Below are 12,415 nucleotides of genomic sequence, written 5' to 3' on the forward strand. Positions count from 1 at the left end.
AACAATCTAAAACCATCCTTCTTATCTACCCACCCTAAGCAGAAGCTTAAAGATAAAAATTAGCTATGGACACGTCACAGAACACAACTTTTCTATTCTACTTCTTCAGGCCTCTGATAAAAACAACTTATGAGTTCTGTGACTGTGTAGTTGTCTATATGACACGTAGAGTCATTTTATCTCCAGCAAGGCAGACTGCATGACACAGATCACCTTTGCTGGGTGTGGGAGGATGGGGAAAGGGGAGTGTCTGTAAATCTTTCCATTAAGAAATATAAACTTCAAAATGAAACAGGCATTTCACACATCACTTCTTCTTGGACAATGTTTAGTTTTTGGACTGACATACATACTTTTTTCTACAAATGTGCTCTCATTTTAAAAAAAATTACTGGGCTAATTTATTAATGCTTTCTCTAATATGAAAACTTTCAGGGATAAAAATACAAGAGCTTGGCAACAAAAGGACTATCTGACAACCATTTACTTAAACATAAGGTTTTAAGTTGTGTATGGCAGGGAAATATTTGCAATTATAGCATTTGGGAGGCAGGAGTGCAAGGTTAGTCTGGGCCTGACCTTGTCTTTAAAAAAAGTTACCAGTCAAGGATAGAGCTCAACATTTCAGAAGACCTTTTGCTTTATACTTTACAAGACTAAAATAAAAAGACAATTAAACAATGATGGTAACAGAAATTCCTTAAATATGTGGTAATAAATAACAGTAGGAAATAAACTATATTCTGTGTAGCATTATGCTATTTCATAGAGATTACCTATTGGTCATGTGTGTTTTAATAACATTTTACACTGTAAGATTTATTCTACTTTTTCAGTCAGAACTTGTGCCACTTAAAAATAATTACAAAAAACAACAAAGCCAAGCTTGTTCACTTAAAATGTGTTATGAAAAACCTAATAAACAGCAATACACCAAAACAAAGGAAAATTCCAAGTACATGTCACTCTCCAAACAACCTAACTCCATTAGCCCCAGGCACTTTTGTGACACCAAGAAGAATGTTATCCAGAAATAAGGAGGACTAACCCACCTTGGTGAATCTACTTAAAGAAGCTGTAATACACACCATAGGGATACCTTAGAGCAACAATTCAACTATCAAGAATTACTTTAATGGAAAACAAAGTGTAAAATATTTAGATATGTGACCCACTAATTCAGCTCTGTACACAGTAGCATGGACTTAAGTAACCTAAACAGCTGTTTACCATCAGTTGATTCTGAGAGGTTCATACGATAATAAATGGCTATGTATGTGAGTGTACTTAAAATAAGTTTCAAAAATCTCATTAAGGTATCACTTCACTATTTTTTAACTAAAAATTCTGAATTGTGTATACATATGGGCATTATATTTTACAGAGAAAATTGTCTCAAAAGCTACCAAAGTGGTGTTGCAAGCCTTTAATCCCAGCACAAAGGAGACAGAGGCAGGTGAATCTTCTTGTGAGTTGGAAGTCAGGTTGATCTACAGAGCAAGTTCCAGGACAGGATCCAAAGTTACACAGAGAAACCTTTTCTCCAAAAGACTAAAAAGTTACCAAGATCTAACAATGACTATGGGTGATGATTCAGTAATCACTTTAACGCCCTTCTTTTTGCTGAACTCCATTACCTATTTTGTTATAAAAAGCATGCAGCATTGCCAGAATTTTACAGTTTAGGCAGCCCAGAGCCTTTTGTTCTTCCAAGCTTAAAATAACAACTCCCGCCTTTACAGGACAGAGAGCTGAGATACCTGCCCAAGCAGATCCTGGACAGTGGCAGCCAAAAACACCAAGGAGCTGAGCAGTCCTGCCACCAGCGGACATGGGCTTTCCCATATGATTCACAGAGGCAAAGCTGGTTCCATCTGAACCTTTGGACTCAGCACTTAATACACTACACTGTACAAAAGGCAGGCATTACTGGCAGAACCAGTAATGACATTTACTTCCTACAAAGGGGGAAAAATACCTCCTTTTTGCTTTCCTTGTTTGGATCAACCTCAATGTCAATGGGGTGACTTCCATTTGTTTCTTCCAGTTCATCCTCACTGAAAGATAAGAACAAATTACTGAAAGGTTACTCTATATTAACTGCTTTTCACATAAAAACCGAAAAACCAGCCGGAACAGGCGGTACATGTCTTTGATCCCAGCACTTGGATAGGAAGACCTCTTGAGTTCCAGTATAGCCAGGGCTACACAGAGAAACCAAACCAAACAAAAACCAAACAAAATTTATCCTAAAATAGTTCTATCCATCTGCAGACTGCTAGGATAAAAAATTCCTACTGTGTGGTTCTTTCATGGCCATAGTTCTCAGCCTCCCTGATGCTGGTTCCTTGCTGCTTCCTAACTGTATTGAATACCTGATATCGAGGACAGTCTTAGGTGACCCATGAAAGGGCAGCTTGCCCTCAACCCAAGGTCATCAACACAGACTGAGAACCAACCACTGTTTTATGCTAGGTGATGAAGAACTACTAAGGTTTGTAACTAACTACCCAAACCAACTCTAAATAGTATTCCTTTGTATTTGTCAAGTGTTTGTTTTCAATTCTCAGCTAAATTATCAAATGTAGGAAGTATTTACTTTTCCTCATACTGGAGGGCCAGGAAAGATCACCAAAAAAAATGAGAACTATGCAGACATGAACGTCCACTGCACTAGAAACAGACTGGGCAACAAAGGAAAGCCCAAGCTCAACTTTTCTTCTCACGTCCACATACATTGGTGTGGCACTTCAAATACTTTTGCCTGAGGTAGAAAGGACCTCCTTATTTGTTTTTATTTATTTTTTCGAGACAGGGTTTCTCTGTGGCTTTGGAGGCTGTCCTGGAACTCGCTCTTGTAGACCAGGCTGGCCTCAAACTCTCAGAGATCTGCCTGCCTCTGCCTCCCAAGTGCTGGGATTAAAGGCGTGCACCACCAACGCCCGGCAGGACCTCCATATTTAAAATGAGACAATTGAGTCTCTCAGAAGTCAAGCAACTATCCTAATTTGTCTAGTGAAACCAATGGACACTGTCTTCAACTCCAACTTCATACTGTGTAGCAGCATTCCTTCCCAAGGGAACCCCAGCTCCTCCCAAGCCATCACCCATTTCCACTGCTCTCTACTGCATGTAAACTGAGCGTTGAGTTATCCTTAAAGTGAATATCCAGGCTGGCAGGCAGGAGTCCTGGCAATGTGCACTGAAGGACAGGAGCTGGAGGAAGCTTTCCATGCTGAGGACGCCCCCATGACTGCCCTCTTCTCACGCTGCTTTTGTTACAGCAACAAGGTAAGTAACTGATACAAAAATCTAAATTATTTTTCTTCTTTTTAAAGCAAGCATGCCAAATGTTATAATACTCAATAAATTATGACCCTGAAACAAAAACACCCCTTTTAGTCAGGAGGCATCACCTTGAAGAGTAAGGAAGGATCTACAGAGGGACTCTGGTGTCTACTGCCTCTCACACTCGCTTTCCTCTGCACCCACAGCTCTTAGAACCCAGTGCTCACGTAGATGCCATCCCTGACAGCAAGCTCACCTCTCTTCCCGCTCCCGTTTCTGCTTCCGTGCATGACGATCCATCACGCTGGTTTTAGTTCTTGTTTTCTTCCAAGAGTAGTAAAACTTCACCAGACTTGCTATGGATTTATCAGGAAGCTAAATACAAAACACAACTTGTGTAGATGTGAAGCTAATGTTTGCCAATCAAATGTACTTAAGACATATTTCATGAGGATCATTCTCCTATATTTTAAAGTGGATGGAAGCCAGGCAGTGGTGGCGCACGCCTTTAATCCCAGCACTCAGGAGGCAGAGGCAGGTGAATCTCTAGGCCAGCCTAGTCTACCTGGTGAGTTCCAGGACAGCCAGAGCTACAGAGAAACACTGTCTTGAAAAAAACCAAACAAAATAAAATGTATGTAAAGGGGAAAAAAAATCCTCACAAAATGCATTGTCCTTTTTAAAAACTTACCTTAAAATTTATTATAAAAAAGTTGTAACTAAAAAACATCACACATTGAAATTAACCAAACTCAAAGACTCCACAACTTAATGAGCTTCTACTCAGAACAACCACTCAGAACTGAAATTGTAGGGCTTCACAAACGATTCCAAGTTTTCAATATAGAATATTTTTCTGCATCTATCAACCATGAAAAATGAAAAGCCCATACAGAGTTAGAACTACAAAACAATTAGTTTGTTTTTCATTTTGCTTCTTCTTTAGTTTTTTTAGTCTCAGTGTAGTCTTAGAACTCACTCTGCAGATCCAGTTGGCCTTAAATTCAGAGAGTTAAGAACAAACAAGCTGCCGGGCGGTGGTGGTGCACGCCTTTAGTCCCAGCACTCGGATCTCTGTGAGTTCGAGGCTGGGCTGGACCGACAGCCTCCAAAACAACACAGAGAAACCCTGTCTCGTAAAAACCAAAAAAAAAAAAAAAAGAACAAAACAAGCTGCTTAGCCAGCCAGCCTAGTTCTTTCTATAGAACAAGTTCCAGGACAGCCAGGACAGGCTCCAAAGCCACAGAGAAACCTGCTTTTCCAAAAGGCAGAGCAGATGGAGCTCTCTGAATCAGAGACTGTTGTTATCTGTGTATATTTGTGTGTCTGGTGTATACTGAGACTAGAAGAGGGCATCAGATCCCTGGGCCAGGAATTACAGATACCTGTAAGCTGACATGCGGGTGCTGGGAATCTAACCCAAGGCCTTTTGGAAACACAAATATACACAGACATACATGAAAGCAAAACACTCCCACATAAAACAAACAAATGAGCTGTTTGAAGCTGATGATAACAGTCTCACAAAACGTGTGCTGTGAGACATAAGAAGCAAAAACAAAACAAATAAAGCTACTCACCATTTGTTGGATTCTATGAAAAGTTTTCCCATGGAAGCTAAAGGCTTGTTCAAATAAGACTTTATCTTCTACGGTCCACTCATCTGGAAAGGGGGTGAAGTTGGGCAAATCGGCCAATGATTTTTCAATATTATGCTTATGCCAGAAGAGCATCCCAAGAGCCTAGAAAAATGTTATCGGCAAACAAATAAATGAAACATTAAAATGGGAGTGAGATCAGCATGTTTTATGCCAGATAGGTGAGAAAACACTTGTCTCATAGACACAGGAATTACAGGCATCAGTCAAGACACATGTAACTCTAGCCTATGACCCCAAGCATGTCTTAGCATTCAGCAATGGCACTGAACACATGCCCAAGACTCATCATCTTGAGAAGCAAACCCTGTCTACTTAGCGGCAGCTCTCTGCCCTCCACCCACTATGTTCCAGACTGAGCAACCAACTGCCTAGGATTCTGACTACAGAGTGAGTGCCTCCAAAGAGTGGAAAACGAGCATTTTTGCGTCAAGATAGGGTCTCCCTATGAAGTCTATGCTTGTTTCAAACTCTCAATCCTTTTGACTTGCTCTCTCAGTGCTGGGGCCACAGGTTTCTAGCTATTCCTTTTGGTTGTCACAAGGATCACATTCAACATTCTAAAGTGAGATTTGGATTTGTATACAGTTTCAACAAAATACAAAAATTGAGCTTCTTTTAGCCGGGCGGTGGTGGCACACACCTTTAATCCCAGCACTCGGGAGGCAGAGGTAGGCGGATCTCTGTGAGTTCGAGGCCAGGCTGGACCGACAGCCTCCAAAACAATACAGAGAAACCCTGTCTCTTAAAATCTAAAAAAAAAAAAAAAAAAAACCCAACACACTGAAGAGAACACTGAAGGGGGGCGGCCAGTGGCAAATATGCACTTACCTGCTCCATGTTGTACCCGTGCTTCTCTTTGGCAATAGCGATGTACTCGTCCACTGGAAAAGAGGACACTAGTGAGCAGCCTGAGGACAGCAATACACACTCACCAGAGCTGACAAATCTCTTTTACAACCTGTCATGCTCAGTGAAATAAAAGACAGCATCATAGTGTATGACCCTAGTGTGGATCTAAATACCCCAGAGAAAAGACCAAGTGAATATTTATTTCCACACAGTGAGACTGTGAACATTTTCTGCTCCTACTTGTATCCTCCGGGATATAAAAAACTTATTTAGTGTAAAAGGAATTAGGACAGGCTGAAGAGACAGCTTAGTAGCTAACAGTACCAGCTACTCTTCCAGAGGACCTGAGATTGATTCTCAGCACCCAGATGGCTAGTAACTGCCTGGAACTCCAACTTGGGGACAGCAGGAATCTGGCTTCTTCTTCTGTTCTCTGCTGTAATCCCCACATACACGGCATACACACAACACACATGCACATACATATAATAAATATCTTGTCATTTAATTAAAGAAACCACAACCTTATTACAGCTGCTCTTTTGCTTGTCTGAGACAGTATCTTACCACATAGATCAAAGTGCCTCTGGTAACGCCAGCTATCACAGCCGCTCTAAGACAGTCATTTGGTGTATCTACTGGGTGCTCTGGGGCTAAGAACCTGCTCTGCACTAGTCTGTAGGCACTTTTAGCCATTATCCTCAAAACCCTACAAAGCTGAGATTGTCTGCTAAGTTAATGACAGCGGTATCTGCTCTGAACGGTAAAGGCAGCATATGTCAGGTGTGTTCACAATTCAGGCTCTGTCTCTACTGATAAGGCTTGCTTGCAACAGGGTCAAGGCTGGCCTTGAACTTTTGGCAACAGTTCTATACAGTGTCTGGCCCCACAATGTGTTACTTCTTTAGCAATTCTGTGTTCTTAGTATTTAATAAAAATTATAGGTTACTACTGATTGGACTTACCTCCAAGAATGATGCCCAAAAAACTGGGCTTTAAAAATTAAAGTAGGAATTGGGGCAGTAGCGGCACATGCCTTTAATCCTAGCATTCGAGAGGCAGAGGCAGGTTGATCTCTGTGAGTTCAAGGCCAGCCTGGTCTACAGAGTCAGTTTCAGGAGAGTCAGTGCTAGAACCCTGCCTCGCACCAAAGTTAAAACAGGGGCTTGGCAAGAATCCTGACAAATTGAGCTTAACTCCTAGGTTCACACTGTAGGAGGAGAGAATCAACTGCAGCCAAGTCATCATCTGACCTCCACATCAGCAAGGCTGTAAAACAGAACTGTGCAACATAGTGCACCTAGAGAGCAGCCAAATTTCCAACAGGCCAGAGAGTGAAGCTCCTCTGCTTTCTTGTTCAGCCAGTTGAAACGCTCTGAGGTTAACTGATCGGTTATTTTGCTATTCTGCCTCTCTGTGCTCTTACCAGGAAACTGATCTAATCTCTGCTGTTTCTGCTTCACTCAAGCCTTCCTCTCTCTGTAGAGCCAACCTCCTGTGCTCAGCCCATTAAAAGACTGACAGTCAGAACTGTGTTTGCTTCTCTTCTTTTATTTGAGACAGTGTCTCTCCTATGTAGTCCTGGAACCTGCTATGTAGACCAGGCTGGCCTCAAACTCAGAGATCCCAATTATGATTTTACTTTTAACATTGAGTATCATCAACTCTAGCAATGTCAGGCCACCTAATTGGGAACACAGACCATGGACATCTACTCTCCTTTTCTTGAAATGTTCTCTACACAGAGCTAATTGTACAAACACTGCTTGATAGGCCTCATTTCTTTGTATTCTCCCACCCTACCTGGTCCTCACTTCTCTCTGATATTCTGAAAGAGATGGACACCTACCACCCACCCTATCTTCACAGGACAGCAGACAAAGTGATGAAACAGGAGGCGTGCATTATTCAAAAATTCCCTCATGGTTAACTTAAGTGAAACTATTCACTCATAAAGATTTAACAGGTGCTTAAAGTAGATGAAATAGAACAAGAGAAACACAAGTTTCTTATGCTCCAAAAGATGAGGGCTAGGAGGACTTCTCTAATACCTTTTGGTATTTTTTGTTGGTGGTGGTGGTATTTTTTGTTTTTGTTTTTTGGGACAGCTGCTGGTACTGGCTGCCAAAATTATTATTATTTTTTCTGAGACAGGTTTTCTCTGTGTAGCACTGGCTGTATTCATTCTGCATACCAGAGATCCCCCTGCCTCTGCCTCTGCTAGAATTAAAGGCATGTGTCAGCAGGTACTTCTCCAATATTTCTGTGTCTGTCATAATAATCTCGATTCTTACAGAGAGCTCATCTCAATGTGGGGGTTGAGTCGTGTGCATGGCCTCATTGGGGGAACCAGGTCAGGACTGCTAACAAAGGTCACTGAGCTGAAGAACACAGCAGCCCAATTTCCCGCTGTGGGGACACACACTACTGAGAGAAGAGAGTGCCTCTGATTGCTAGAGTGACGCCATCCTGCAGGACAGAAGCACTCAGGGAACTCACTCTGCTCTAAAGTGAAGCTACCACAGCTCAGTGATTACTGTTCACTTGACAATCTCCACCATAACAAGCATGGAAAGCCATCTGATATCAGCTGTGATGGCTACAGATACGTACTATTGTGATTGTGAAACAGACTGTATTAATCCGTGATTAAAGGAATTTGATAGGAGCTAAGGACAAGTAATAGGAAAATGCCTGGTGTTAAACTTTATTTCTATGTTGTTTTTAATCCAATGAAATAATGTCATTACCATGAGTAGTAAGAGTTTCAAATTCAATTGCAAATGAGGAAGAATGAAGATGAAAACTGCTATGGTAACCGTAATACACCCTCCCCTGCCCCAGAAACTGAAGAGATTCAGAAAACCTGATCCTAAATACTTTACAGTGTGGCAGGCTGACGACAAAGCTTATGGCCTTAAAGGAACTTTAAAAAAAGGTCAAGATTTCCAGTGGCACTAGGTATTGCAAAGGAAACACAACAGCAGTTTCGCTCATAGCTCAAATTGCGCATGCCAAGCATTTTTAAAGCATGCAATACTAAGATTGGAGATGTTGCTCAGTAGAGCGCTATGCCTAGTGTGCAGAAGGTTCTGAGTTAAATTCCCAGCACAACAGAGTATGATAAATTCCATCGCATCTCCTTTTATTATTATTAAGGAAGTTATCCCCAAGACTCACACAGAAGCAAAAGAAACATTTAAGTACAGCAGCTCTGCCATCTGGTGGACACAGACAATACCACACCTAACATCTGAAGCCTGACTATCTTCTCTAAGGGTAAAGCACACAAGACAAGTTAGAAATAAGATGAATATGCTATTTCTTAATCTGATCTTATAAAACAGAACCCCACTGCAGAGAATACTCCTCCCCCAGACACCCAGTAAATACAAGGGCAGAAACAAAGCAGATGACTGCTCCAAACAAGGCCATGCATGTTATGTTCTATTCTAATCTAAACTGCACCTCTGTGTCTTGTATCAACTTATTGTATAACTGGAGTAACTCTGCCCACTTTTCTAGAACTCAACTTTCATTTATCAATGTAAGAATAAGCAAACTAGGCTGCGTGTGGTGGTACACACATTTAACCTCTGCAGTCAGGAGGCAAGTGAACCTCTTGAGTTTGAGGTCACTCTACATAGTGGGTTCCAGATCAAACAAAGCTGCATTGTGAGACACCGTTCAAACAAAACAAAATCTCTTCCATGTCAAGTCAAGTCAACTTACTTGACGTGTTCCTAATCAGGAAGTTAAATACACAAGGCAATCTTATTGATTTCCATTCACTCTTGGCTGTATATGCTGTATAAAATCCAAAGGAAAGAATCAAGATCTGTATAGTCACACAGGAAAGAAAGGGAGGAGTAGGGAAGGCAAAGAATGAAGATGGGCCGGTCACGTATCTGCTCCTCATAGCTGATCAGAGGAAAGAGTCCTGGGCCCTAAGTCAAGCCCTTAGCTTCTTTCTCCTAAGGACGTGGATGCTGGACTCCGTTGCTCAAGTGTAAAACAAGAATGAGGCTCTTCTTCAGTCCTTCACAGAGTATGAGAAGAACATTTAAATAATCAAATGTAAACAACTATTAAATCAATTCTACCTAGCATTTCTTTTTTTTACTGAGCTAGAAATCAAACCTACAGTTTCACCCATGCTAGGCCAAGTGTTCTCCCACTGAGCTACATTTAGTTATTTATTTATTTAAAAAAAAGGATTTATTTATTTATTTGTTTGTTTGTTTATTTATTTATTGTGTGTGCAGACAGGCCAGCAGAGGGCACCAGATCTCATTACAGATGTCTGTGAGCCACCATGTGGTTGCTGGGAATTGAACTCAGGACCTTTGGAAGAACAGCCAGTGCTCTTAACCACTGAGCCATCTCTCCAGCCCGAGCTACATTTATTTTTAAGCAAAAATTTTTATGCTACTTTCTCCTCAGTGCTCAGAACTGAATCCAGGTCTTTCCAATGTTAGATAAATTCTCTGCCACTAAGCTAAACCTTCAGCACCTGGAGTATATTCATGCCCCAAACAACCTTTTCATAGCTAGAGAGGCCTTAAAAATGACTCATTTCAAAGCAACCACTGATTAGGTTTCAGGCAGGAGGACGGTGGCAATCGAAAAGCTGTTTTCAGTCTCTAAATTCCAGGGTCATGAGTGGCTTATGTGCCTTTAAGCCTGGCCAGCTGGTGAGGCATCACACAGGAAGCTCTGTCACAGGTGCTTCACCCAGGGTCCTTGCTCTCTTTATGCCTGCTTCTTCTGGGGACAGGGCTGAGGGGGGAGGGTGGGAGGGAGCTTTCTATTATGAATTCTACCTCTTTCAACGCTGCAACCTTCATCCAATACAGACACTCTCAGTGGACAATGCTAGAGCAACAGGCTCTTTAAGAGCCTACAGCACAAGCTGCAGCAGGACAGTCAACAATAAACCAGTCTACTGTACACTGAATTAATTCCCCAACAGATCTTTCAGATCTACTTTGTGGCTAGTGCTGCTCCTGTAGATGTGATTTGGGGTCTTCTGGAATTCTCCTTACAGCTGAAGAGAGAAATAACTCAAACAATGAATTGCAATTGTCTTAAGTACCAAAGAAGGAACCATGAAGGAACTATATCTAAGCAGCCCACTCTGCAGAATGGAGGAAGTCCTTTCCTATAGGGGTAAAACATGCTTTCAACCTTACTCAAGTGCTAGTTATAGTAAGGAAATTAGAAAAAAGAAAAGAGATTGGAGCCTGGCTAAGTAAATTAGGCTACAAGATGAACTGTTCTAACAGTTCAAACTTCACATCTTTATTTTTTGTTGGTGGTACAGTTTTGTTTGTGGGAGATTTGTTTGTTGCTGTTTGAGACAGTTTCACTTTGTAATCCAGGCTGATTTACCCTTACAGACCAAGCTGGCCATAATCTCACATCAGTCCTCTGGCCTCAGTCTTCTGATTTGCTGTGATTACAGGCAAGAGCCATGATACCCAGCTTCTGTTTTGTTTTACCCTGAGATAAGGTTTGATTATGTAGCACAGTTGTGATCTCAAAATCTTGATTTCCCCCCAGGCGTTGGTGGTGCAGCCTTTAGCAGGGGGATCTCTTTGAGTTCCAGACCAGCCTGGTCTACAAGAATGCCAGGATAGGCTCCAAAGCTACACAGAGAAACCCTGTGTCTCAAAAAAAAAAAATAAAACAAAACAAAAACATCTTGATTTCCATGCCTTAGCCTCCAGACTACACCTAGCTTATTTCACCCCCCCCAAAAAAAAACCCAGTGTTTCTCTGTGTAGCCTTGGCTGTCTTCTTGGAACTCACTCTGTAACCCTGGCCTCAATCATAGAAGCGCCTGCCTCTGTCTCCTAAGTGTTGGCATTACACCTACTTCATTTTTTAAAAAGCTTTATTTATTATTTATAAAGTGTTCTGTCTGCATGTATGCCTGAAGACCAGAAAAGGGCACCAGATCTCATTACAGATAGTTGTGAGCCACCATGTGGGTGCTGGGAATTGAACTCAGGGCCTTCAGGAGAGCAGGCAGCGCTCTTAACCACTGAGCCATCTCTCTCCAGCCCCCCCCCTTTTTTAAAAAAGATTTATTATGTATCCTGGCATGTAGATGGTTTGTGAATCACCATGTGGTTGCTGGGAATTGAACTCAGGACCTCTGGAAGAACAGTCAGTGCTCTTAACTTCTGAGCCACCTCTCCAGCCTCCCCTACTTCATTTTTAATGGCAAGAAAGTTAAGTTTAAGAATTATGGTGGGATACCCTGACGCACAGCAGCACAGAGAAGAGGTTAGAAAACAAGCTAACAGTGGTTACAAGCCACACAGCGTGGAGAAGCGAGTGTCTAATGTGAAGTTCTCAACAGAATGTATATTTTTATCATGTGTCAGGCCCAGACAAAAGAATATCCATATGGTAGGATGAAGAATTATCAATTCTGGGGGGGAGGGATGTGTTTTTCAAGACAGGTTTTCTCTAGCCTGGCTGTCTTAGAACTCACTCTGTAGATCATGCTGTCCTCAAACTCAGAGATCTGCCTGCCTGTCTCCTGAGTGCTGAGTGCATATGTCACTGGCCCACCACCACCAGGATCATCAACTATTTTTAATAATAA

General features: G+C 41.7%; 1 protein-coding gene across 1 annotated transcript in view; it reads right to left on the bottom strand.

Moving 5' to 3' along the window:
• The window catches only part of Rcor1 (REST corepressor 1), a 66,235-nt gene that overhangs the window by 12,167 nt on the left and 41,653 nt on the right, over window positions 1-12,415 (bottom strand). Inside the window, exons 4-7 of the mRNA XM_040742448.1 lie at window positions 5,779-5,831; window positions 4,870-5,031; window positions 3,545-3,663; window positions 1,979-2,057 (exon numbers count right to left, since the gene is read on the bottom strand). Coding sequence (XP_040598382.1) covers window positions 1,979-2,057; window positions 3,545-3,663; window positions 4,870-5,031; window positions 5,779-5,831 — 413 coding nt within the window. The remainder of the gene's footprint in view (window positions 1-1,978; window positions 2,058-3,544; window positions 3,664-4,869; window positions 5,032-5,778; window positions 5,832-12,415) is intronic.

Source organism: Mesocricetus auratus, unplaced genomic scaffold, assembly GCF_017639785.1.
Source record: "Mesocricetus auratus isolate SY011 unplaced genomic scaffold, BCM_Maur_2.0 Super-Scaffold_15014, whole genome shotgun sequence".
Lineage (NCBI taxonomy): Eukaryota > Metazoa > Chordata > Mammalia > Rodentia > Cricetidae > Mesocricetus > Mesocricetus auratus.